This window comes from Eublepharis macularius, chromosome 12 (genome assembly GCF_028583425.1).
Source record: "Eublepharis macularius isolate TG4126 chromosome 12, MPM_Emac_v1.0, whole genome shotgun sequence".
Lineage (NCBI taxonomy): Eukaryota > Metazoa > Chordata > Lepidosauria > Squamata > Eublepharidae > Eublepharis > Eublepharis macularius.
Genome location: NC_072801.1, coordinates 46,565,300 through 46,592,573, shown reverse-complemented (window position 1 = coordinate 46,592,573; position 27,274 = coordinate 46,565,300). Strand labels below are relative to the sequence as shown.

At 45.3% G+C, this 27,274-nt stretch overlaps 1 protein-coding gene across 4 annotated transcripts in view; it reads left to right on the top strand.

Annotated features, from left to right (window-relative positions):
• HDAC5 (histone deacetylase 5) overlaps nt 1-27,274 on the top strand; it is a 149,837-nt gene that overhangs the window by 119,518 nt on the left and 3,045 nt on the right. For all 4 annotated transcript variants that reach the window (XM_054992579.1, XM_054992577.1, XM_054992578.1 and 1 more), the window contains 17 exons: nt 515-649; nt 1,286-1,508; nt 2,318-2,529; nt 3,075-3,380; nt 7,605-7,770; nt 9,195-9,328; nt 12,749-12,869; nt 13,740-13,789; nt 14,489-14,596; nt 15,130-15,185; nt 16,100-16,187; nt 16,579-16,698; nt 18,719-18,816; nt 20,645-20,763; nt 21,819-21,952; nt 22,770-22,854; nt 24,849-25,002. In XM_054992579.1, the coding sequence (XP_054848554.1) occupies nt 515-649; nt 1,286-1,508; nt 2,318-2,529; nt 3,075-3,380; nt 7,605-7,770; nt 9,195-9,328; nt 12,749-12,869; nt 13,740-13,789; nt 14,489-14,596; nt 15,130-15,185; nt 16,100-16,187; nt 16,579-16,698; nt 18,719-18,816; nt 20,645-20,763; nt 21,819-21,952; nt 22,770-22,854; nt 24,849-25,002 (2,309 nt within the window). The remainder of the gene's footprint in view (nt 1-514; nt 650-1,285; nt 1,509-2,317; nt 2,530-3,074; nt 3,381-7,604; nt 7,771-9,194; nt 9,329-12,748; nt 12,870-13,739; nt 13,790-14,488; nt 14,597-15,129; nt 15,186-16,099; nt 16,188-16,578; nt 16,699-18,718; nt 18,817-20,644; nt 20,764-21,818; nt 21,953-22,769; nt 22,855-24,848; nt 25,003-27,274) is intronic.

Below are 27,274 nucleotides of genomic sequence, written 5' to 3'. Positions count from 1 at the left end.
TCAGCAGTGAAGCACACTGGGTGACCTTAGGATATTGTCACTCTTACTAACCTTCCTCACAAGGTAGTTGTGAAGACAAAATTTGTGAGGTGGACAATTTTTGTGTATAGTACCTAGAGCTCCTTGAAGGAAGGACAGGATAAAAATGTTTAGATAAGTCATTGCCATAGGAACAAAGATTACCTTAACTCCTGAATTCATCAACACCCTATTCTTGCTGGTTCCTTTTTGTATTGGCTTTGTCTTTTGAGTGCACTATCTAAAAGTAATTTAGTTTTTAAGTAACCCCAGGACTTCGTTGTTTCTGTGATAAATAAATCATCAAGCTAACTGTTCTATCTCTCCCTTCCCTTGTCAGTGGCAAAAGACCTAATGAGCTGAGTGAGCATCTTTTTCCATTTTTTGTTTAAAAGCAACTTCTTATCATTCAGTCTCATCTTATTCCTCAACCCCCACTCCCCATTTCCCTTTCTCCTTGCCCTGAATCCCTTTTCCCCCTCTTTCTTTCGTATAGCAGATGCTGCCCCAGCACCGAGCTGTCACAATGGATGGATCAGCTAGTCAGCTCAGTTTATACACTTCTCCGTCGCTGCCCAACATCTCCCTAGGACTGCAGGCTACCGTCACAGTGACAAATTCGCACCTCAATGTGAGTAGTACATGGCTGCCTACAAAACCTCATGCAAAACTTTTTTAAAAATTAGGCATACCATCGCAGACCCCTTCCCCCTATTCTTCTAGGTCTAGACACCACCCCCCACAACAATCTGTCTTGCAACAATGGTCAATGACATGTGTCACAGGGAAATCAGCCAGACACAGTAGTACTACAATGCCATCCTGTTCAGTGTCCAGTGGATGAAGGGAACCACGCTCATGCGGAGACCTGTTTGGTCTTGGTTCATGGCAATAAAGACTTAATAAGCATAATTGATTCCAGATGAATCTCTGCCTTACCATGGAAGATACTTACAATGTCTCACAGCCCCCCCCCCCATCCCAGCAGGGCCACAACACAATAGAAACTAGTGTAGCATATTGTCACAGTCTGAAACCTTCATTTAGTATCTGTGAACATGTTAAGAGTCAGAAGATTTGCTGAGGTGGGACAGTGATCTCATGCTGTAGCTGTGGTGGTAGGAAGGACAGCAGAATTACAGTGTGATCTTAAGTTGACTTGTACACCCTTCTAAGCCATTCTAAGTCCATTAGGCTTAGAAGGATGTAAGTCTGCTTAGGACCACAACAATAGAGTAGTGATTGCAAACCCTCTTTTCTTATGCAGGCCTCCCCGAACCTTTCCACGCAGCAGGAAGTGGAGCGCCAGGCGATCCAGTCATTGCGCCAGGGGGGCGCCTTGACCAGCAAGTTCCTGAGCATGTCGTCTATCCCCAGTTGCCTTCTTGGGGTGGCCCTCGAGGGTGAGACCAACAACCACGGACATGCTTCTTTGTTGCAGCATGTTCTGCTCCTGGAGCAGGCTCGCCAACAGAACACACTAATTGCTGGTGAGTGAGCAGGTGGTGCAGAGCCACAGCCATTTTCCTGTGTACGTGGAGGGGAAGATGGCATTTGATCTCAATGGACAGGTGTCACATGGCAGCAGGAGGCAGTTGGATGGCATTGTTTGGGTGCATTGCTGGTGGATGGGCAGTAGCAACATCCTTGACAGGCATGTGTTCTTAGTTTGTGCTCATGGGTACTGCTGAATATTCACCAGCCATGGACCTTCATGTTACATAAATGCAGGAAACTGCTTTGTAGTGAGTCAGATTGTAGGTCTATCGGTGTTGTCTATTTTGACTGGTAGCGGCTCTGGTAGGGCCTTTTAGGCTGGGTTTTTTCACATCACCTACTACCTATTAACTGGAGATAAGGGGGACTGAACCTTCTGCGGATGCTCTACAACTGAAGCCCTACCCTGTAAAGTTTGGATACATGAAGCTGCCTTTTGCTAAGTCTGATCCTTTGTCTGTTGAGGTCAGTCTTGTCTACTCTGTCCAGCAGCCACTCTCCAGGACCACAGCTGGAAGTCTTACACATTGCCTACTACTTGATTGTTTTAACTGGAAATGCCAGGGGTTGAACTTGAGACCTTATGCATGCAAAACAGATGCTCTGCAACTGAGCCACTGCTCCTCAGCTGGGTCAGCAGCAGCTGGCAGTACTGTTGTACTCTGACTGCTGTTTCCCCTATGTGAAATAAGAATAGCTGTCCCCCGCTTTCCAGGTTTGTTGGTTCCAAATGAAGCCTCTGCAAACTTACAACTTGGCCGCTTTCTTGAGCTACATATCACTGCCATTCCCTTTTCTGCAGTTCCTCTGCACGGCCAATCTCCTCTGGTGACAGGGGAACGCGTCCCCTCTAACCTACGGACAGTAAGCAAGCTGCCCCGGCATCGCCCACTGAGCCGCACCCAGTCGTCACCGTTGCCCCAGAGCCCTCAAGCACTACAGCATTTGGTTGTACAGCAACAGCATCAGCAGTTCCTGGAGAAGCAGAAGCAGCAGCAGATCCAGCTGGGCAAGGTAGGTAGAGAAAAAAGAGGATGGGGGGGACAACTCTAGATTCCCCCCCTTTCTTTGGAACCCACTGGCTCCAGCTCAATGTCCATCAGGCCCAGTGGAATCAAGGACATGTGCTCTGAAGAGCAGCATGTCGGCCAGCTAATCAGTGACAGCCATCAGCCAGTCAGTGTTCACTGTCCCTTTGATAGCCAGCTGTCTGACAAAAGCAGCTGTCTTGTGGCTGCACCTTCAGAGTGGAAGAGGGGAGCAGCCAGGAAGAGATTGCTCCAAGGCTGCTATTGGTCTCTGGGGTGTAGGGAAGGCAGCAGGGATGGGAGATTACCCAAAATCCTTTGCAGTATTCCAGAGGCATCCAGTCAGGTGGTGCAGTGTGTCCTGGCAGGTGCCCAATGATGGTGTCCACACTGCTCCTGTTGGTTCCTTAAAGGAGAGAAGTGAATGCTGGATTTCCATTGGCTTGATTTGTCACATGGGCTGCCAGTTGATCAGGTAGGCCTTGCTGGTTAGCCAAGGCCACATGTTCTTTTTCTGCTTTTCTTCTGAAGATCATTACCAAGACTGGTGAGCTGCCACGGCCACCCACCACGCACCCTGAGGAGACAGAGGAGGAGCTGACAGAACAACAGGAACCTCTGGGTCTGGGCTTGGGCCAGGGGCCCTTTATGCTGGATGGGTCAACAGAAAGCGAAGAAACGCAGGATGACCTGGAGGAGGAGAAGGAGGAGGAGGAAGAGGAGGAGGAGGAGGAGTTGGTAGAAGAGCAGGGCTGTCTCCGAGTCAAGGATGAAGTTGGGGAGAGCGGGCTGGAAGAAGAGCCAGAAGTTGAGGAGTTGGGAGTCACTTACAGGCAGGTGAGGCCTGAATTAAAATTAGTTAAACCTGTGTGTGTTGCAGGGTGGGTGGGTGGGGGCTCTTTTCTTTTTCAAGAGAAGAGGCATGTAAGGGAAGAGACCCCTCTAAACTCCTCTGCCCTAGTGCTAGGTGTCCTTCCCATGGAGGTATAGACACAGTGGGAGAGGCATTATTTACGCTGCGATGCAAGCTTCTCCTTGTAGCAGTGTTGCCAGCAGTGCAAAATTTCATGTTGTCTGTATGAGCTACAATACCTTTAACTCTCCTGTATGCAAATATAGGTGGATTCAGGGCTGTTCAGTGCAATGCTAGTTTGGGTGGTCTGGTAGCAGTTCCTGTGGTGGCCAGGAAATCACAAGGGCATAAGTGGGAGAATAAACTGGGTTGCTAAAGAAGGGCTCCACATCCTTTGCTTTACTGCTGTTGGTGCCCAACCAGGGGTAGCTGGCTAGCAAAAGAGAGTTCCAGTTTTGTCTCTTCCCATCATTAATCACAGCACATACAGCCTTCTCTGCTACTGCGTTCCTCTTCTAGCATTGCTGCCAACAGGGTGGAAAGGGCAGTCTTCTTTTGTTTTTCCTAGCAAGAGTGCAGATTGTTGGCATTACATGAGAGGAGGAAAAGGAGACTCTACAACCCTTTACGCTAGGATAGGTATGGGGTCAACTGATACATCTGCCTATGTGGCCTGAGGCAAGAGGGAGAAATCATAAGATATTGCTGGATCAAACCAAATGGTCCCTCTAGTCCAGCATCCTCTTCCTCAAAGCAGCCTGCCAGAAGATCCCAGAAAGCCTAAAAGCAGGGCAGAGAGGCCAAAGCATTTTCCTTTTGTTGCCCTCCTTTCCAGGAAATTATATGCAAATGTATGCTGCCTCCGAACATGGAAGTTTCATGTAGCCATGAATTTGTCTAATCCCCTTTTAAGGACATTAAAGCTACCAGCCATCACTGCAGCCTGTGACAGTGTATCCCACACATTAATGACACGTCATGTGAAGAAGGACTTCATTTTACATGACCTGAATCAGTGTTCTGCTGCTGCCAGGCATGTTCTTGAAGCAAGGTGCTACTGAAAGGGAAATACAAGAGGAGGCTAAGTCAACAGCTTCTCTCCCCACCTGTGCACCTGAACAAAAAATCTGAGACTCTGGAGGGTCTAGGAAGAGTATTCCCAGTTGATAATCTGCCTTGCAGAGTCCACCGTCCTGTAAGGAGGTGGGGTTTGGTTCATCCTGACACAATTACGTTTTTGATTCTGAATCTCTGGAATTTTTTATACTTCTCATTTTCATTCATTTTAAATATCAGAGGGTTTGTGTGTAGAGTGTTTGCTGTCCAGCCTTGGACCAGTAGACTCCCACACCAGCTCTTCATCAAGGGTATCTCTTGTTTCATCCTGGACCTGCTTGTCCCCTTCCCCTGTGGTTCTACCAAGGCCACTACCAGCAGTGGCAATATTTTCTATGCTTTCTCACCTAGCTAGAACCTAATGCAGGCCCAGTTTTGCTCTTGCTACTACTGCTACTTTAACACGCATGCTAGTGTTCTAGCTGCTGCATGGAACCTAGAAGCAACTTTAACATGGAACATAGATGCTCTCAAACCCCGGGCTGGAAGGCTTTACTGACAATGGTTGGATGACGTGATCCTTCAGCACAAAGAATGTGCTGGGTCAGAAGGGACTGCTCGTTGTCCCTTGTTGCTACCTTTCTTGGGTTTGGAAGGAACTGCAAAGAAGGGAATGCAGAAAAGATCTGTAGCCACCAGCACTTTCTGCTAACCGATTGCTGTATCCAACCCTGCCTGCTCTAATGCTCTTTTGCTTGTGGATCATCGTGCTCTGGATCGGGATGGGGGTGGTGAGAGGGGAGGGGTGCATAGGGGCTAGTCAGGCTTGCCTTGGAAGAGGTACTGGATTGTGTCTTTTTTTTTTAATCTTTCTGGCTGTGTGATTCTGTGAAGGAGGGGAGAGGGAGGAGTCCAAGGGATGGAGATGGAGGTAAGGCAGAGGCAGGTAAGGCCACAGCAGTGCAGGCAGAGGCAAGGTGAGACAAGAAAAGCATTGCTGAGAATGTGGGTGAGGGGCGAAGATGGAAGGCAGCAGGTCTTGTATCCCCATCTCTCAGCCCATTCATTCCAGACAGCAGTGGTGGAGCCTCCAGAAGGGAGAGTGACTCACCTTCCAATGGCCAGGGCTCCTTCTATCCCTCCCCTCTGCCTTTGCATATGTGCAACCCTTCCATTCCCCTACCCATTTCTGCATCATCCTTGAATGTGAATCATCTCTCTCTCATTCTTTCATTTCTTTTGTGTACCTAACCATTTCCTCTTGCTGGAGTGTTTGGCAGACAGATAAGTTGCTTTTTCTGGGAGATTTTGTGCAAAATTTGTTTGGTGGTATTGGAAAGGAAGAATTCCAAAACTGTTTTCAGAGTAGCCAGATGTTGGCTGGAAGAAAGCATTTCCGTAGGAAGGGGCCTAAGATGAACATAGTGCAGCTAGGGTGGGGAAAGGGGGGGGGTGTTCATTTGAACTTCTTGCCACAATCAACCAGGTACTGCTGATTCACAGTGCCATGGGAGCATATAAAATGGGACTAGAATAGGACAAGTCACTTTACCTCATGGCAATTTTGCCATCATGATTTGGCATTGACATTCTACTGATGTCCAAAATTTAGAAGCTTCTGCAATGGTGTGGTTGAATGTTGCCAGTGTCTAGTGCATGAATGCCCATGTTGAACAGTCAGGGCTTTGTGTGCACATTTCACCCAAGTCCTAGATTGTTTGTATCCCAGCCTCTAATTCAGCTTGATTTTTGGGTCACACAGGGTCTGGTAGGCACATGGTAGTGGCATGAAATTTGCTGAATGTGCCAAGTCCTTCCCTGCAGCTAGCTGGTTGTACACCAACAGATGCATAAAGCTTACTCTTGAACAGGACAGTGGCTGCTGACAACCAGTTGACCTCTGGCAAGGAAAATGGAATTGTGTAAAAAAAGAATTGTTTTGGAAAATGCATTCATAAAAGAAATAGGGTTTTAGTTTTCTGCACTGTTGATCAGATGGATTATCTTGTTTGTATTGTGATGTTTTCTAATTTTGGTAACCCAGTTGTTGCATTGGCTATGGCATGCAGGTGGCAGTGTCCAGAAGGACCAAGTTGTTCTGTGTGTATTTTGCCAACAGAGGTGCAACTGGAGTGAAGTTTTTCACAGATTTTGCATAGTTCAAAGGTTCTCACAGCAGAGGAGTTTCTCAAAAGAGCTGTGGAACAAATTGGACTCATTGCAGAAAGTGGCACTTTTTCCACCGACCAGTTTTTCAACTGATGTGGATCCCTGACTTTGCATCTGCTGTGCCTTTTGCTGTTGTGGAAGCCATCCTTTACTGCAGAGCTTGTTCTTTGTGTGCTAGGACTTTCCGATTCTGCAAGACCAGCACCTTTAAATAACCCAAAAGTGTCAGAGGACCATACTCTGCAGCAGAGAACCTGTCTTACTGAGCCTGTGGTGTGTAAATGCACCAGCAGTTTACTTAATGTGTACCACTGAGCACAGAAGACTCAGATTCTTGCAACAACTTAAGCGGCTGCCTGTTTGCTTCTCAGCTCAGTTCAAGAGGGTGGTTCTTATCTTTTAAAGCCCTCCATGACATGGGACCTCTGATATTTAATGGGCTGCCTTTCCCACTATAAACCCACTATCAAGCCAATGCAGTCGGCTCTATTAGTTTAAGTCCACAATCCTTCTGCAGTCTCCCAGTGAAGTTACAGAGGGCCTTCCTCTTTTCAAGTCTCTTAACACAGAGATTTACGATACCAGGCCTCACTTTGCTCAACTCCTCCCTTTGCACCCTCCCCTTCTGTAATTTTCTATGTAAAAATGACAGTCATAGTTTTCTTTCTTTCATTGCATCTAAGGAAGTAAGCTCTGACTCATGAAAGCTCACGCTGTAATAAATACTCTGAGACTTTAAGGTGCCACTGGACTTCTGTTTTGTCTTCCTCCTTGCCGTCATTTGGAAGGCCAGTCAGATTTTTTTTTTATTTAGTAAGGGACTCTGCAGAACCCTCACAAGCTGCCTGCACGTTTAAGCTGAACATGGTAGCACTTCTCTGCTATTAAAGTGACGTGGCTACTGAATGTTCTGTCGGTTTTCCCTTCCTTCCTTCTCTCCCTGCCTGTGTACCTGGCTGGTATCCCCTGTGCGATTTTGGCAGGTGTTCGCAGATGCACATCAGCTAAGACCCCTCCATCTCTACCAGACGCCCCTGAGCATCAACACTCTGCCTCATCAAGCCCTGAGCCGCACCCAGTCCTCCCCTGCCAGCACCAGCCTGAAGAGCAGTACGGCCGAACCTGTGATCAAGCACCTTTTCACTACAGGTAAGAGGTGGTGCAAATCTTTCTCCCAGTAGCTGGCAGCAGTACCTGGACATGTGGATGATTTCTACAGAGGGCGTACCTGTGCTCCAGGAGTCTGCCTGCCTAATGTTCAAGGGAAAGACACTCTGCACATGTTCATGAACACTCTATTGTTTATTGTCATGGCTTTCATCTTCCAGATGGAGCACTGCCATCCAAACCAGGGTCTAGAGCTGAAATTGGGTTGCCAACCTCCAGGTGGGGCTGGAGATCTCCCAGAATTGCAACTGATCACCAGATTACATACCTCAGTTCCCCTGGAGAAAATGGCTGCTTTGGATGATGAACTTCAAGACATACTTTGCTGAAGTTCCTGCCCTCCCCAGACTCCAGCCCAAATCTCCAGGAATTTCCCAAGCCAGAGCTGGCGGCCCTGAACTGAAGTCTGTCTAAGATCAAATGCTAGTGTTCAGCCTCTCTCCATAGGTCTTAAACCCACGTGCTTTGGGGATTGCTTCAGTCTTTTGCCTGAGGAGCCATGCCCAAGTGCAGTGAATAGAATGCTTCAGGGTCTGGGGCAGGAGAAAGTGTCTCCTAGCCAGAGAATTCTCTGTTAGGATCAAACAATATCCAGAAATCCTCTTGTTGGACCTCCCCTGCAGTCATCACCATGTCAAAAGTAACCCACAAAACCTCTGTAAATAGATTTCACCCCAACACCAGCTCTTCTGTTCCCTTCCTGCAACTCCTGCTCATCAACCTTTTATAAATCTTCAAACGTGACCTTCCAAGGAAATTATTCCAACAAACTGCAATTGTGCAAATCCACAATTTATTCAGACACGTAATACTACAAAGGTTCTCCTGCCAGTTGTGCTGTTTGGGTGCTTTTCAGTGCATTTGTACACACTCTGCCCCCTCTGCATTCACAGTGCAGTAGTAGGGCTTAATTTGAATCAGCTTCAGAACCTGGTTTTACTTTGCACTGCAACGTGTTTTAAGTGCCCAGTGCTTTAATTGCTGGGTCTGTGTTTTTATGCATGTATTTTACTCTTGGTTTTGAATTGGTTTTATTACTGTTTTAGGATGCTGTTTTTAGTTGTTAAACCAGTGGCCTTGATTGGGTAGAATGGCAGAATATAAATTCTATAAAGAAATAAATGCGAAGTCACAAATGTCTTGGAGCATGTGCAGAGTATATTTTATTCTACACTTGAGCAGCCAAAGTTAACTCATATACTTCAGGTGTTGGGAGGAAAACTTCCCAATACAGGGAAATTCCAAGCACATTTGAGCTTGGTCTCCTTTCATTCCAGAAATTTGTCTGATCTTGTGATCTAGCTATTGTTACCCAAGTACTCATCAATTTTTCTTTCTTCCCTTTTCCTTTCCCCCCAACTCCCTGCAACCCTGTCCTCGGGCTGTTCTTTCCTGCCCTCTCACAGGTGTAGTTTATGACACGTTCATGCTGAAGCACCAGTGTACATGTGGAAACACTAACATTCACCCAGAGCATGCTGGGAGAATCCAGAGTATCTGGTCCAGATTGCAGGAGACAGGGTTGCTGAGCAAATGCGAGGTAAGAATCCTTTTGTGGAGGAGACACCTCCTGCCAGCAAGGGGCCAGGTAATGGCAGGGGCCAGGTTGGATGGGTAACTGAAAGTTAGGAAATGGGTTTGTTGTGGCGTGCACCTCCCTTCTAAGAGCTTCTGGTCCGTTAAGAGGACCTCCCCAAAGAAACACCTCAATGGTTGTATGTGTATATAAGTATATGAACCACTATCTCAGGTTCAAAAGGAAATGACTGTCAAAGAAGCTTATAAAAGTAAAAGAGGCTACAGGATCTAATCTTTGATGCACAGAGTCAAATAATTTCCCTGGGAAGGTTCCAACGCATACTGATGTTCAGTCCAGAAGAAATCAACATAAAGTCAGTGCTAGTAATAATGCCCATGTTCTGTGGATACTTCCCATTAAGAACACGCCTGTAAAAACATCCCATAAAGCAGTACAAATGCCCACGTTCCTGCATGAAAAACATCACTGTTCCCCTCCCCCTCCCCCTTGCTATCCCAGTCATATTCAAGCAGGTTACTTTGTTACATTTTTCATGCAGGAATGTGTATTGACTTTTTAAGAGTGCTTACTTCCCCTGGGCTGGACATCAGTATGCACTGAACCTTCCCGGGGAAAACTCCTATGCAGTTTCTTGATGTCTGCCACATCTTCAAATTTAGCTGTGAGGGTGAGTCTTTTACTCATTTACTTCCTTTATGCTGTTGCAAACTAAAAGAAAAGAAAGGTTATGCCAGATTAATGTCCTTCTGTGACTGAATGCCTGAGTTCACATCCGAATCTATACAATCTGGTTACCTCCAATGACTGAAGTATGGTGGCCAAACTGTCCTCATTCTGTTTCAGTATCATTCTTGTTATCAAACCTGACTTGTTAACTAAAGTGTCTATAAGAGAGTCAGCATGGAACTGTGGTTAGAATGTTAGACTAGGATTCAGAAGATCCAAGTTTGAATCCCCACTCTGCCATGAAAGGTCACTGGGTAACTTAGGCTAGTCACACACTCTCAGCTTAACCTACCTTGCCGGGTTGTTGTGAGGATAAAATGGAGGTGAAGAGAATGATGCAAGATGCTGTGGTTCCCCATTGGGGAGAAAGACAGTGTATAAATTACATACATAAAATATTGACATATGTTTTCTTTTTGATTGGATTCTGAATCAAAGTAATAATTGAAGCTGCATGAACTGACCCCCCCCCTTCTGCTAAGTACCTGAGTCCTCAGAATGGACTCGTATGTACTTTACAGTGCGTTGCAAGTTTGGACCTAGCTTTAAGAACTTTTTATGTGTGGCTAGCTGGCAATGACTATAGGGTTCCCATTCGTAAACAAGCACAATCCAATTTATTTATTTATTTTATTTACATTATTTGTAGTCTCCCTTTCTCACTGGGACTCAAGGCAGATTACACAATGTAGGTCAATATGATCAACAACTGGAACATTCAATAAACAATGCAATTGGGTATGCAAATGCAGAATTTGAAAAGAAACAGAAATCCAATATAGAGCTAAAAACAATGTTGAAACAATGCATAAGTAATTAATAACGAGTCAAGACGCTAAACATTGCAGAAATTATCTAGTAGGTACATAGTTACAGCAACAGTCAGCATACATTAGTATAATCTATAGTCCTTATCGCTTTACCAGTGCAACTCTTTGAACAATTTCCTTACGCTACAGCCCTCCTACCTGTTTGAAAAAGCCCTCCTGGATATTTCAGTTTTGTTAATGGAAATGTATTAGATATAGAAAACGTACTGTTACTGTGAAGGTTGAATCATATATTCAATTTATATACCACCCTTCAGGACAACTTAATACCCACTCAGGGTGGTTTACAAAGTATGTTACTATTATCCCCACAACAAAACACCTTGTGAGGTGGGTGGGGCTGAGGGAGCTCCTAGAAGCTGTGATTGACCCAAGGTCACCCACCTGGGTTCAAGTGGAGGAGTGGGGAATCAAACCCGGCTCTCCAGATGAGAGTCCCATGCTCTTAGCCACTACACCAAACTGGCTGTCTCCTGTAATGATCCAACAATCCAACAATCTTGTGTAATGCAATAGTTTTGTTACTCCACCATGTTAAGTTTGTATTATTTTAATTATGGTTTATGACTAAAAAAGAATAAAACTTGAATCAAAATATTAATTCTCCATTAACCTTCTAGACAATATATGTGGACATTCTCATTATAGATTGATTTAATGCTCTAGGTGTGTGGTGTCAGTATAGACCTGTTCGCATGTTACAGTGAACACACATACATCCATTTGTATGAAAGAGCCAACATGCATTTACTTTACAAATGAAATGGGGATCCAGTACCTGGATAGAGGTGGAGTTTCAGTCCCACATTCAGCTGTACATGCCTTGAATGTGACATGAGAATTACTCAACATGTGTAAAACAAAAAATTAAGTGTACACTGTACACTATTAGTACAAGCATTCACCAAAACTTGTGAACAGGGCTAGTGTAAAGGTGCTGATTGAACTCTGACTCCTAGGTGTAGTGCGGATAACATAGCTGTGACACAGCTACGTGTCTAAAATGAAGACTTTTCTACAAGGAAAAAATACATGCAGATGTTCTGGACTAAAATCAGGTTCTTTTTGCTGCTTGTGATGGTGAAATAGGTTAAAACTGGATGAAGGGTACCATAAAAAGTGATGCTTAGTAGACTATGTTTGCCTCTGTGAGTGTTTCTTGTTTAATTTTTTCCCTTAAACTTATGAATACAGTTAGATCAGTAAAAATCCATTTTTAATTCCAATGACAGTCTTTGATACTGTGGCTATTCAATTCAAATGATGTGGTGCATCATGTTGCCATCAACAAGACATAGGTGTTAAAGACAGCATGTTGCCATTTGTGCAGAGCTGCCTTTTCACCATAGCAACAGGTTCTCTGTTTGGGGACGGGACTTCTTCTGCATGAGGAAATGCTGCAGGTGATATTTATAAGAGAATGAAAACCTTAATGTTTGATGTTGCACAGTGTAGGTCGGTGTGGAAGTCATTGCAGATAAATGCAAAATTTTAGAATCACTTGCTCTTCCTCTTGTGAAAGCACCCTGGATGTATATCACAGAGAGGCTAGTAGCGCTCTGGAATCTGCTGCTTTATCTGTGCAGTTTTCAGACATGACAATGAGCAGAAAGGAAAAAGTACAGAAACACTGTCCACCTTTGGTCCAGTTGGTGACCCCTTAGCATGGGGTGTGTCTCTGGATTAAAACCGGCATGATGATGTTGACATTCTAACCAAATTTCAGTACATATCTTAAGACATAGGTCTCCTCACATGGTGATGGGAAAATATCTTCAGAAGCAACCCTGCCATCGAACACAGTGTTCCCACAAAGGTACTCCAAGATCCACGCTCATGTTTCTTTCTTTCTTTTTTCTACTAGAGGATCCGAGGCCGGAAAGCAACATTAGATGAAATCCAGACAGTCCATTCGGAGCATCACACGTTACTCTATGGAACCAGCCCCTTGAACCGGCAAAAACTTGACAGCAAGAAATTGCTAGGTAGGTAGTCTGGTATGTTGGCCATCATTTTGCATTAATTTAGTACATGCCAAGTCTGACGGGGCATTAATTTAGTAGCCACAGTTTGCAGCATGGTCCCTGGACTTAAGGTTTTCAATCTTTCATTAGGCACACAAGGCTGTGGTGCGGAGAAGGCTCAGGGATCTACAGATGAGTTGTGAAAATCGAATAAAGAATAATGTGGAGGAAATGAGGGTGCAAGTGACATGTGGTCAGGATGGGTCAGGAAGCACTTTGCTGATGAAATGTGTGTTGTGAGGAGGCGAAGAAGATGGGGTGGGATTATGATGAACAAAGAAAGTGTGTGGGCAGTTAGTATGGGACACCTCGAAAGGTGTGTGTAGGAGAGTGCTGTGCAGGATTTCCAAAAGATGAGGCATCAGTACTCCTCATAAGCAGCGATTGTATGATGACAGCCTGGGTTTGCATGATATCCACAGATAACAATTCTGGTTTTCTTGGTTCAGAATGAGGCAGAATGTGTGATTGTGTGTGTGTGTGTTTTAATCACAGTGTATACATTTTTTCCTGGGTAAAAGGTAGGTGCAGAAAATTTGGGCTTGAATTTGGGGAGGAGCCCCTTTCCTCCCTTTCTCAGTAGCTTAAATCTGGCTGGATCCAATCCTTTATATGTCAGTGGTTGCACAAAACTTCCTTTCTAGCCATGGTATAGAGCATGGTATAGGTTGTGGCACAAAATGTCACTGCTCGGTGCCCTGCCCACCTGCCCCTCTCCAGTTTTCATTCTGATAGCTTCTCCAAAATGGACAGGTATGTGTGTTCATCTGATATGGACTCAGCCTGCTGTAAATGTTCACCTCGGCTTCTTTTCCGCCTCTCTCTCTGCAGGGCCCCTTACTCAGAAGATGTATGCCGTCCTTCCATGTGGAGGCATTGGGGTGCGTACGTGGCTCATGAAGGAATTGTGGTTTTGGATATTCTTGTCTAGCAAAGGGGAGGATGACACTGTACTTCACATACCCCTCGTTGTTTTTCTTTTGTATCTCCTTCCATTTTCAATGTCTTCTGATTTTCTTTTTCTTTTTTTTTAAATCACGCCTTCTCTATCTTCCTATAGCCGTGTCTAATAATAACTGAACCTTAATTAATTTGGAGGCTAGAGCTAGCTTTTAGATGCACAGTTCCCTTAGAAATCTCAATTATGCATGCTTCAGGGAGAGGAGTGGCATCTTCCACTCAGTCCTTTTGTCCATTGCAGTAGAGACCGCATTTGGGAACACGCCTTTCAAAGACTCCTGTTCTGCTAGCTAGTTTTTCCTCTCTCAAAAAAAACCAGCCCAGTATGTGCAGCTCAGACAAAGAGGAGCTTGCAGCAAGTAGAGATGTGTCAAAAAGATGATCAGTGCATGAGTGGCAGAGACCACTCCCAGGTGCCCTTCAAGAGCTTCAGTCCTTCTTCTGAAAGCCTGAGAGGAGCTTAGCCAGTGTAGTCAACCCCTGTATGAAATTCTGGCTGCCTGCCCCCTTCCAAGTCTCAAGACACACTCCTACATCAGCTAGATAATCTATGCTTCCCCTCGCCCTTGTTGGTGCCCCTTCTTCTTTGCTCTTGCAAATGTTCTAATCTTCCTTGGCAGGTGGACAGTGACACAGTGTGGAACGAGATGCACTCATCCAGTGCAGTCCGTATGGCTGTTGGCTGCTTGCTGGAGCTGGCCTTCAAAGTTGCATCTGGGGAGCTTAAGGTAGGTCCCTCCCAGTGTGCATCTCCTCCACAAAACAGGGAGGGCTGTGGTTCAGAGTGGTAGAGCACATGCTTTGCACATAGGAGGTTCCCAGTTCAATCCCTGGCATCACCATTTAAATTTTCCCCCCAGTTATTTAGGAAAGGCTTTCTCTCCCTGGTCCTCTAATGCAGACAGAGTAGCCACTACTGAGCTAAATGGATCAGAACTGCATATTGTCCCAGAACTGCTGAAAATGCAGGGGTTACACTCCCAGTTAACCTTTCTTGGTTCTGGCTCTCGCTACTGCATCAAGCCAAGAACATAATGAAGCCCATTTGGGGCCACTGCTAAAGTTGCCAGTTTTGATTCTGAAAAGAGTTCTAGCACTTAAAGCAGGAAGTTTCTGAGCATGTGCAGTGTGCTTTTTCACCTCTAACAAGAGGTCAGATCATCAAAAGGCCAGATATCTGAACATGTACAGAATGGCCCCAGCCGGCTTTTTGATCTCCAGAAACATTGGCCCTTCAATCTGTGTCTTTTTCTCCCCGCAGAATGGATTTGCTGTCATCCGGCCACCAGGTCATCATGCAGAGGAGTCCACAGCCATGTGAGTGGGTAAAACAAAGTGGGGAAGCAGCGGGATATGTAAACCAAGTCCCTGTTTTGAAATTGGGGAGGGGTTGTGGTTTAGTGGCAGAGCATCTGCTTTGCAACCCTGCTGTCTCCAGTTAAAAGGATCAGGTAGGAGGTGATGGGAAAGACTCTGGTTCCTCAGACTCTGGAGAGCCACTGCTCATCAGAGTAAGTGGGTGGATGTGTGTGTTCATGGGTAAGGGCTTTTTTCACCTTGTGTCACTTTGGCAAAGTTCAGACCTAATAACAACCTGGGCTTGTCGCTGTCTGGACAACCCTGGGGCATCCTCAGGCTTCCAGTCCCATCCCCACCCCTTGAAAATTATAACACTTCCATATTGGTGGCAAACCACGGATTGTAATTTTGACTGAATTACAATCAAGGATTCATTCTCTTCCTTCCAGGTCAGGATTGTAAACAATGGGTTCAGAATCCTGGTGTGTAACAAGCGAGCCCTGAGGAGGATCCCCCAAGCTTGTTCATACCATATAATACAGCCATGCCTCTGTATATTTCTCCCAGTTGAAGTCACATGAGCTGTTTGGTTTTGCAGTCCGGAGCTCTCTTTCCGAAGTGATTCCAATGGTGGTGATTTCCATTCATTTTTAAAAGGAAGCGATGAGACCACCTGCAACTGTCCCCCACGTATTAACTATGAAACTTTGTCTCAAATATGTAGTGGTCTTTAACACTTCTGGGAAATGGAGAGTTTTTATTTATGTGGCACATTTCTATCCCACCTATTAAGATCTGCTCGAGGAGGCTAATGAGGGAGAAAAAAAATACAGATGGAAAACAATGAATCATTAACACGTGGCAATTCTTGTGTTTTTTTTTACTTTTGTTCTAATGATACCATTTATCTCTCCCCACCTTTCATTTCACAGGGGTTTCTGTTTCTTCAATTCTGTTGCCATCGCTGCCAAGCTTCTCCAGCAAAAACTTGCCATCAGCAAAATTCTCATTGTGGACTGGGTAAGGGCCTCTTAAGTTTGCTGCTGTTGTCGCCACTTACACAAACCAAAATGCACATAGGCGAAGGTGTTTGGGTGGAGTGTTTAGGGGGAATCTACTCCCAAATGAGAATGGGCAGAGCATTGCAGCCTCAAGTGATGGCATCAACTTGCTCTTCATTTAATACTTAAGCAATTGGTCTCTCTCCTCTGTCTTAAATTCCACACTTTATTCTGATCTATTTGTGGTTGGAAGACTCATGCTTAGTTTGCTTATATGTCCAAGCAGAAGGGTATTTGGTCTTTGACACCCATCGCTAATTCTCACCTGGATTGAGGCCTTTCCTTTTATTTAATTGGCTCTGGGCAGTGTGTCCTTATTGGCTTAATGTTTCCCATTCATATTCCTGCAGGATATTCATCATGGCAACGGCACCCAACAGGCTTTCTACAGTGACCCCAGTGTGCTCTATGTTTCTCTCCACCGCTATGACAATGGCAATTTCTTCCCAGGCAGTGGAGCCCCTGAAGAGGTGATTGCTAACTTTTATTCACTCCCCTAGCACTTTAATTGGTTATATAGGAGCAGCCTGTAATTCCACTCCAGTCTGTGTGTTGAAAATGGATCTTGTAAGAGAAACACAGGCATGGTTCAGATGGAACACCAAACTGTGGTTTCATTCTGAATCATCAATCCTGGAAAGGGGTCATGGGTTGGCTCAAGTGATCTCTCCCCCCCCCCTATGTTGTATGATGCAAGTGAATTAGTTACTTCTTGGTTTTGGAGAAACCATAGTTTGCTGTTACAAACCACAGCTTGCTAGTTCTAATGTGCTTTCCCTGCAAGCCAGAATTGGTAAACCATGATTTGGTCCTGGCTTGAAATCCTGTTTTTTCAAGGTGATCATGAACTGTAGTTTATCCATTCAAATTCAACCAAAAGTACAATTTCCTGTAAACTCAAGAGTTAATCAACTTACAGCAGGGGTCCCAACATGGCACTCCCCAACACCTTTTTTTAGCACTCACCAAGTGTTTTTAAAACTGGGTGGAGCCAGGTGGGGCTTTTGCCCAGCAGGATTTCTGATTGGTTGTGCAGATTTTTAAAAAAGTTGCGTTGGCAGCAGCTACCACCACAGCTCAAGAATATTCACAATGATATTCACTGTGTGTATGCAAGAAAATATTTTTTAAAAAATATGTTCATTTTGAAAGACATCCTGTTACTCAGAACATCTGCCTTAGATGTTGAAGAGTTACTGTTAGAGTTATGCATGACATTTGTGATTGGCTCTGCCTCCTGCAGCAGCCATTTTGTAATCACACCCACCATCCCATGTCAGAATTCCAAAGGTGCCTTGACTGGCAGCATGCAAGGCGAATGGAGGTGGTGGCACACAAGCCTGTTGTTCTCTCCAGGTTCGTTCACAGAACACCACATTTTGATTGGGTTTTCTATGGTATGTTGTTTTTAATCATGTTTTACTTGTGAGATGCCTTGAGCTCATCTCTGAAGAGGCAGTATATAATTTTTCTAAGTAAATATATAAAATCCTAACAAAGCCTTATTCTGTCCATGCACAGAATTGCTTTTGATTTCAGCCTGCCAGAGGGAGACTCAGGCTCAAAACACACAAGACAAAATACCTAGATTCAACTCGTGTTCTCTTACAGCTTAAAGTTTAGCATTAGGCGTCCTTGCAGCTTAAAGTTTAGCATTTACAGAGCAGTGAGGAGGGAAGTGCAGGCGTGGGGGCGCCTTTCCTCCCACTCTCAAGGTGCATCATGGCATTTTCCCTTCCCCATACCCGGCCTGGCCCTGCAGAGCGATGCCTGGCTGCACCGGGAGACTTTAAGCTGCAAGGACCCCTGCACATCCCTCTCTGCTGCTCTGTAAATGCTAAACTTTAAGCTGCAAGGACACCTGCACTTCTCCCTGCTGCTCTGTAAATGCTAAACTTTAAGCTAAACTTAAAGTTTAGCTAAATGCTAAACTTTAAGGACGCCTACACTTCCCGACAAACCTTTAGGTAAGAGAACACGAGTTGAATCTAGGTATTTCATCTCGTGTGTTTCCACTGTCACTTCCAAGTAGTAAGATTGCTCCTAGTGTTGCTCTACCCTGTCGAAGCAGGGAGCTATATCTAGGGTTAGACCCTTCTTTGTCCAAAAAGGACTCATGATACTTAGGAGGTTATGATGCTTAGAAAGACCATAATGGAAGGGTTCCCCTTTGGAAGCAATTACCTTATTTCTTGCCCTTTTTTCCAGCATGGAGAAGGGAATGGGTTATGGCGAAGTTCTGAAAGTGTTAGGAGATCAGATTGGTATAAGCAAGGACCCCTCGATATGAGACATGAAGGAAGCATTGCAACCGAGTGACCAAGAGTACTGACCAAAACTGCCTGGATGCAGCTCCTTCCCTCCAATCCACCCTCCTTGGTCCAGCACTTCCACTGCAGGCCACGTCTCCTGGATGTTTTCCCTTCAGGCTCTGAATGGTCTGAGCTGTGACTGTGGCTTTTGTTACCTGTGAGATTTCCTCTTTTCTAGGTCGGCAGTGGGATGGGCATAGGCTACAATGTAAACGTTGCCTGGACTGGCGGAGTGGACCCCCCCATTGGTGATGTGGAGTATCTAACTGCCTTCCGGTAGGGGTGCTGACACTCGCTATCAGTACTGGGGGGCATCACTGTCAAGGGTGCCTCTCTGGGTAAAGGCCCTGTTTGACTCTCTTGTGCCAGCTGATTCTGTCTAGAGATGAGAATCCCAACAGAAGTCAGTCTCTGCCGTAGTTGTACCCCAGCACTGAACAGGAGTTCATCTTCCCAGGCTTGCAGCTTGTAGGTTACGCAAGGCTAGCACGCCACTGCCAGGGCTCTATTCCTGGAGAGAAACTAGTGGATCAGTAGCTTCTGGCCTCTTTCTTCCTGGGACTGCCATGTAAATAGCCTGTTTTAATTTCTTCACCAAGTAATACACAGTTTGGGGATTATGAATGGGCCATCCAATTTAGCAGTGAGGGTTGGGGAAGGTGCAGGGAAGCAGCTCCCTGGTATTTTTAATTCAGACAACCAAGGGAGAATCCAGAACCAGGACTCAAACATGTGGGACAAAGATGGCATGTCTAGTTCTGTCCACAAAATGCAAATTGCATTGCTTGGGCAGCTTCAGTTTTACCTCTAAGCTGCGCAAGGAAGTGGGGGGGGGGGGGAAGTGTTTTACTCCTTCAGCCTCTTGTCAGGCTCACTGTTTGAAACCTTGTTTCCTCCTTTGTTCTCGAATTTTATAAGGAAAAATGTGTGTTTCTAAGGATACATCCTGTTTCCTTTAAAGTGTATGTATTTATTTGCTTTATGATTAGACTGCCTTTCTCACAGAAACTCCCTCAAACAGGTTTTACCAGGAATAGGTACCAGAAAATTGAATTCCTAGTTAAATAGGATCAGTTGGAGCATATGTCAAAGCTAATATGCAGAATCTTGAGTTTACTTATTTAGTTTATTTATTTAGATATTTATATCCCATCCCCCCCCAAACAGGGGGTATCCAAAGCAGCTTACATCAGTCTCCTCCCCTCCATTTTATCCTCATAGCCACCCTGTAAGGTAGGTTAGGTTGAAAAAGAGTGACTGTCCTGAAGTCACCCAGTATGTTTCCCTGGTGGAGCGGAGATACAAAGTAGGGTCTGCCAGATCCAATACAATGCTCTAACCACTCTAACTAGTTCTCAGAGCTGAGTGACCAAAGCTGGTTCAAGCCACCTCATTGTTTGTTAGACGGTTGTGGGAATAGTATTTGGTGGCTCCTGGGCCAAATCTGCCTGGAATGTGTCACCAGCTGGTGCAGGAATTACAAGGAAGCCCCTTCCTACCCATGAGCATTGCCTGTCATGTTAAGGTGGCAGGGGAAATGCTTCATCTCATTGCTAATTCACATAGGTACAGGAAGAAAATGTCAGGGGGAATCATGTTTGTGATTGGTGGGCAATCACCCAACCTTCCCTAGTAGTTTCCCAATCTGCATAACTTGGCCTTGTCTCTCTCAGCTTTTGACTTCGGTTATCTTTTAAAAGGAACCTCATTTAACTTCCTCAGCTGTGCGGGTGAGCAGGTTAAAGAGAGACACTCTGTGCTATTAAGATAAGTCACCAGAATTAAAAATCTCATCCTCTCCCAACCTGATCAGAACCAGTCAGGAGGATAGAGGCTGTGTAAGGAGACTCCCAGGAGGAAGTTGCTGTTAAAAAGGCCAAGGAATCAATCCCTCCCAGAATCCCATATTTGGTCTTACCTCCCAAGACTTGTGTGGCCTACCAAGGATCAATTTAATTGGCCTATTTGGAGAGGTGCAAAGAGATGGACAGAAAGGATGAGGACACTTTACATGGCCAGAATCTTCCCCATCCACTTAAGCTAGAGGTATGGACTTTAGTGCTGATGCGGGTCCTCTTAAAATAAGTCCTTTGTCTCTTCCCAGGACTGTGGTGATGCCAATAGCCAATGAGTTCTCCCCAGACGTGGTCCTTGTCTCTGCTGGCTTTGATGCTGTTGAGGGGCACCTGTCCCCTCTAGGTGGATATTCCGTCACAGCCAAATGTGAGTGTGGGGCACATGGAGAGAGGACTGTTTCTGAATTTGCAGTATAAACTATTAACATGCAAATTGGGGATGCACAATAACAACAGTTTCCCTGCTCTTTTGCATACCTGTGATGTGACAACAGTGAAGTTACAGAGTGCTAGTACCTTGTAGAAGAAATTCTGCCCCACATTGTATGACATGATTGCATCATATGACATTGTGAGTGGGTTTAGGCTTTTGACATGCTGCCAAGTTACCCCAGCACGCTGTTTAATTTTAGAGGATGGGGTGGGAGTTCTCCCAAGCTAGGTCAGGAAAAAAGAGCTTTGGAGTGTGTGTGTGTTTATTTAATTTAGACCCCACTTTTTTCCCAATGGGGACCCAGAGGGGCTTTCAGCATTCTCCCTTTCTCCTTTTTATCATCATAACCTTGTGAGGTAGGACAGCCTAGGAATGTGTAACTGGCCCGAGGTCACCCAGCAGGCTTCAATGGCAGAATGAGGATTTGAACCTTGGTCTCCTAGATTGTGGCCTGACACTCTTAACCACTATACAACACAGTCTGGATGAATGGGGGAGGCATCTCCTAGGAGATTCAGGAGGATTATCTCTGGTCAGCATGCATGATGTGCTGGGTGGAAGTGGGAATAGCTGTCCAAAAGCCTTGGAGGGTTAATGCAGAACCTCTGCCATGTGGACTTGCAAAGCCACCTTATGCACAATCAGACAATTGGTTCATTTAGCCCACCATCTAGCTTGGTAGCAGTTCTAACCCAGAAGACTTCCTTAACAAAGCGAACAGCGAGCTTGAGGAGCAGGCTAACTTACTTTAGGAAAGCAGCATGAAAGGAACCGCAAACCACCACTGCTGTTCTTCAGCACTATAGTCCCTGTACAACTCAGCCCCACGCCCAGCTACCTGTATTGCAACACTAGTTCAAAGAAATTTATTTAGATACTTATATCCCATTCCCCCCAGTCGCAAATCTCCCAACGTTCACCCGTATTGGGCAGTGGAGGGTAGTAGTAGGAAGATACTTGAGGTTCATGTTTTCTTCCTGGCCTCACAGGTTTTGGGCACCTGACCAAGCAGCTGATGAAACTGGCTGGTGGGCGTGTTGTCCTAGCATTGGAAGGAGGCCATGACCTGACCGCCATCTGTGATGCCTCTGAAGCCTGTGTCTCTGCTTTGCTTGGGCTTGAGGTTAGTGTGCCTGGCAGACTGTGTTTTGTGTCCAGCCCTTCTTGGGAAGGACACGTACGCAGGCTCAGCTCGGTGGCTTGGGAGGAAAACATCAGATGAGCCAAGCTGGATCAGACTAGTAACCTGCCTAGTCCACCCTCCTGTTTCCCACAGTGGCCATCCAGTTGCCCTGGAGGATCAACAAATAAGGCACAGAGGCCAAGGCCTCCTAGCACTGAAATTCAGAGATTGCCCGCCTCTAAAAATAGAAGTTTCTTTTGGTCACCATGGCTAGAAACCATTGATGGACCTCCATGCATCGTCTAATTCACTTTTAAAGCCATCTCTGCTTGTGGACATTGCTAAATCCGCTGGCAGTGAATTCCTAAAGGAGGAATGAAGTACCAAACAATTTGGGTGGTTGTTGGCTGCCATTGTGCTTTAGAAAAGAAACTTGACATGGATTGGATCGGTGGCATTGCAACAAATGGAGAATAAAACTGTCTCTGTCTTGGCACATGAAAGTATGTTAGTTTCTGTTTAAATATTCATTTGATGCTCATCCTGCCAGTGGCATCTCCCGAAGGCCACAGCTGGAAACCAGGGCCAGTTTCCATGATTAAAAAAGGGTTATGTTTTACTGCTACACTTCAGAACCCCAACTCAATTTGTGTGGAAACAAAAAAAAAATCAGTTTTTCCTTTTGTCCCTTCTTTCTTGCCTTTATTTCCTGCTCTTCTTTTTTGACTGTCTTCCTTTGTTCCCATCCTCCTCAAACCAAGTCCCAAGAACCTTTTATTTTAGAAACTAAGCACTCTCTCATTCTCTCTCTACACAGCTGGAGCAGCTGGATGAAGCTCTGTTGCAGCAGAAGCCCAATGCAAATGCTGTGGCCACGTTGGAGAAAGTTATTGAAATCCAGAGTAAGTTTTTGGCCCTTGTTCTTTTGCTGGGAACAAGAGACACTTTTTAATGTTGCATTTTGAGGGAGTAGCAATAAAAAATATTGTTACGTTTGTCTGTAAAAACAAATGCAATAAACATGTTCTGCAAAGACGCTTCTTAGTTAAGTCCTCTCACTGAGGATCTAGGATGGTGCTAGAACTCCTTGATTCACTCTGCAGAAAACAGATGATAGTAAAGGAGCAAACTACGTATGATACTGAATTGCGTCGATTACCAGATGTGTAACGTAGCAGCAAAAAGCAGCCTCAGGGAAATGATGCTGAGATGGGTTGGAGATGCAGTACTGAGGAAGGATGCAATAACCATTTCCATGATGGAAAATCCCCCCTTCCTGTGGCTGCTTTCAACCCTGACAGCAGAAATAAAGGCAGGCACCTGCGTTGCCTAGAAGTTGTTTATAAATCTACAAGTTCCCCCAACCTCTTCCATCAGGCCATTGCTTCCTCAGGATGCTGCTCCTGACCCTGTAGGCTCACTCCCACAGGGTCATTTGCAGAGGAAAATTTGCAAGAAGGAAATGGCTCAGGCACCACCCGCCTGCTCATCAATGTTCTCCTACAAATATGCCCTCCATCTTGCCCCAGCATTATCAGGAAACAACTCTGTTGGGAACCACACCTTATATTGCATCTGGCACTTCTGATATCAAGGTCTACCCTCTCTTGCTCTTAGTACAGTGGGATTAAAGTTTAGGAGGGTGTAGGCATCTTTGTCTTTGTGCATGAAGCATATTGGTTTCAGGTTGTTCGATAATTTTTCTTCAGAAATATAACTGGGTATATTATTTTCTGACTTAGGTGTCACAATGACTTCTCTCTCCTTTCAGATTTCGGTTTGCATAGTCATCTTACTTTCCTATGATACTCTGGCAATATCAAGATCTGACTCTCTAGTCTTCAGTATGCCCTTTATGGGTATTTTATTTTCCCCCTAGAATCCCAATGCCTTTCACAGCACTATTTTGGATTTTAATTGGAAGACACTCCGTTAAACCTGACAGCTTGACTGTTAACTCCCAACTCACACAGCTAACTGCCTCTCTCCACACACATCTCTCAGCTTTGCCCATACTCTCAGTCATCACTTGGCGAGAAAAATAGGCATCTTTGGGGGGGCAGGGCGCTTTTCCTGCCCATTCTTCATAGTGGCAGCCTCTAACCCAGCGATACACACTCCATCGGTTATGGAGAACTGCTCTCACAATCAGCCAAAAAAACCACATGCTACTGTGTACCACCCCACGAAACACATGCACATACAGTAATATTCAATATTACTGTTAACATGACCAAATACATTTTCACTGCATCAGAACTAAATACCATTAATTTATTGGTTGCATGCAATGCAAAACACCGTAAGCCAGAATTCGGGGGAGGTGGAGATGGCATGTAAAAAAGCCACAGATTGAGTACTGCTGCTCTTAACAAATCGAAGTGAGAAGGGTTCCTCCCATGCCCTGCACACCTCCAGTCCCATCCATGTCCTGCTCAGCAGTATGAGGCCAAAAAGCTTGCACTAGGTGTTGCATAGGACTTTCTTCCGGCTCAGTGGACTTGGGGCTTCCCTGGCTCCAAAGCTTTTTCTGGCATGCTGTGACGTGTGTCCTTGCACTGCCACAGCTTCCCATACAGGATGTGCCGGCTCTGGCTCCAGATGGATTCTCTCCAGCCTGAACCCAGTTAGCACTTTATGGTCAGGGGCAGAACAAAGGGGGCTTCTCTCTCTAAAATACCGCCACTTGCACAGGCACTGTCCACAGCTTGTCCCCTGCATTTCCATCAATTCCTGTCCTTCTCAAGAAAACAGCCGTGTGTTCACCTCCCAAATTTTTAAAAAGCCATAATTGTTCACAGCACACTGCTCCTTAGCCATGGACTTGGGGAAGAGAAGGTTCATGGAGGACAAGTGCTTCTTGCCTAATGCTCTGTTATGCCCTGTTATATCCTAGGCAAGCACTGGAGCTCAGTGAAACACTCTGCAGCAATTGTCGGCTGTTCCTTGCAGGAGGCACAGAAGGGTGAGGCAGAAGAGGCGGAGACAGTCAGCGCCATGGCATCGCTGTCGGTGGACACAGAGCAAGGGAAAGCAGACTGTAGTGTCCGGTATGCTCACTCTCTTGCATCAGGGAGTCTCTCCGTTCAAGTCCCTGATAGGTTGTACTGTCTCTGAAGTAGTGTACAGATGTACGTCATTTCAGCCGGGAGCCCACTATGGGCTCATATCCCCCATGCACACAGCCTTCTTTCCAAGGATGAGTCTTTGGGGAGAACTTGTTCTTCTAGCTGAAACTGGATGTGCGCAGTGCATTGATTAACCAGCCCAGTTATCAGACAAAATAGACCCCTCCCAGTCTTTTCAGAGCCCAGCTGAGCACAAAGCTAATTGGCTGATTTTCATGCCAGTCACTAAGCCCACATCCCTTATCAGAGGAAAATTCAAAATTTAAGTAAACGGGCGGGGTGGGGGGGCGGTTAGGGTTGGAACAAGTAATAAAAGGGCCAGCAGACTTGAAGAATGGATAAGCACACTAATTGTTTGGAAGATGGCCTCCCAAAGCCTGGGCAGAAGGAAGGAAGCATTTCTAGTCAGCAAGATTATGTGTGTGTTGTCTGATTAACGAAGGCAAAGAGAAGCCAGTTTGTCCCACAATTTGAAAACCCAGCATCTGTTCCTCTTTTCTGGTATGCCTGTACACGCTCTGTGTGTGTTGCACAGATAGCATTAACTCCATTTAGCTGAGGAGGCTTGATTCCCTCTTGGCTGATAGTTGTTTTTATATCTTTTTTCCTGATTTGTCTGAACAAGCAGACTTGCAAATTTTTGAAACTTGCAGATGTTGCAATCCATTTTATCTTGGGAATTTTTTGAAAATGCAAGTTGGGGTTCAATCTCTGCATATTCCCAAGAAGTCTGTTTTAGGGGAAAGCAGCTGACTTGTGGTTACTCTGATTCTTTTTCTCGCACACTGTGGTAGTGAGAAGTAGCCTAATTGGTCTCATACTAAACCAACATTGAGGGGACTGCAACCAGCCTTTACCTTAGTGGAAAAGGGAGAAGAGGGTTTCCTTTGACCACCAAAATGGTGGTGTTCATGGGACCTGCATGGACAAAGGCCAAGTGGGATGGGGGCAGGTGGGGAGTGGCAGTAATGAGGAGAATTGAGCAAGACTGAACAAAAAGACTGAACTGGATCCAATGCACTGGGTGGAGATCAGACAACAGTTTATTTTTCCTAACAAGCACTGAATTTTGCAATGACTGGATGTAGCATTCTGTGCTCAGGAATTTGCCTTTTAAAACAAATCCATGAGAATTTCTATGCAAGAGAAAAGTTACAGGGGAATTGTTTATCCATGTAATATTTTCTGTTGCCAAATCTGGGAGTAGAACCTGTTGGTCATGTAATGTACCATGGATCAGAGAAATAAATCCCTACCTATAATTTCCACTTGCAGAAGCAGAGAGTAGCCCTGAGCCAGTTCATAAAGTGTCTTGAGTTGGCTGATACGCGTAAATAATAGCTTAGGTAAACAAACTTCTTATGTGAACGCATCAAAGGCTACTGTTAAAATGTTCACAGTATCTGCTTCTGTAATCTAGAATTCCCTTTTTGAATAAGTAGACCTCTTCCATGAGCCACCTCATCAGTGTTGTGCTTCTGAAAGCAGTATTTCCCCAGCTACTCAGTTGTTTGGACACACCTGATGGATCAGTCATCATATGAAACAGCTCTTAGTCTGGTATTGTGTGTGTGTACGCATGCACAAAATGACCAAAGGCAGTGGCTTGGATGCCATGCATCCTTTCCTGCCATGTAAGAAGCCTTCTTCAAGCTCCTTGTCTTTGCTACAGCTTTCCATAATGTGTGGCTTTCAATCCATGTGTGTCCTCCTCTCCAAGCCTTGGATATTGCCTTTTGGGCTCTTGCAGGTGGCTGCCGGGGGTAGTGGGAGGGAGGGAAGATCCACTCTGCCTGTACTTTCTATTAGAGTTACTCAGGATCTGACCTCATATTCACCGAAGAGAATGAACAGATGTTAAAGATCATTTAATTTATTGTAGCCCATAGCTTCTGGAGACTAGAACCTTTTCCTTAGATGCATAGAGTGGACAAGGAAGAAGGTGCTGCATAGATAAGGCGTGTAGAGGAAGAGGGACATGTGGAGGTCCAATTTGGTTGACCAAGATTAATAATAAATAATAAGAAAAATAGTAACTGCACTTACATACCACTCTTCTAGACAGATTAGTGCCTCACCCAGAGCGGTGAACAAGTTAGTGTTATTATTATCCCCACAATACAGCTGGGGAGCTGGTGCTGAGAGGAGTGGCTGACCCAAGGCCACCTACTGATCTCATGGCAGTAGTGGGATT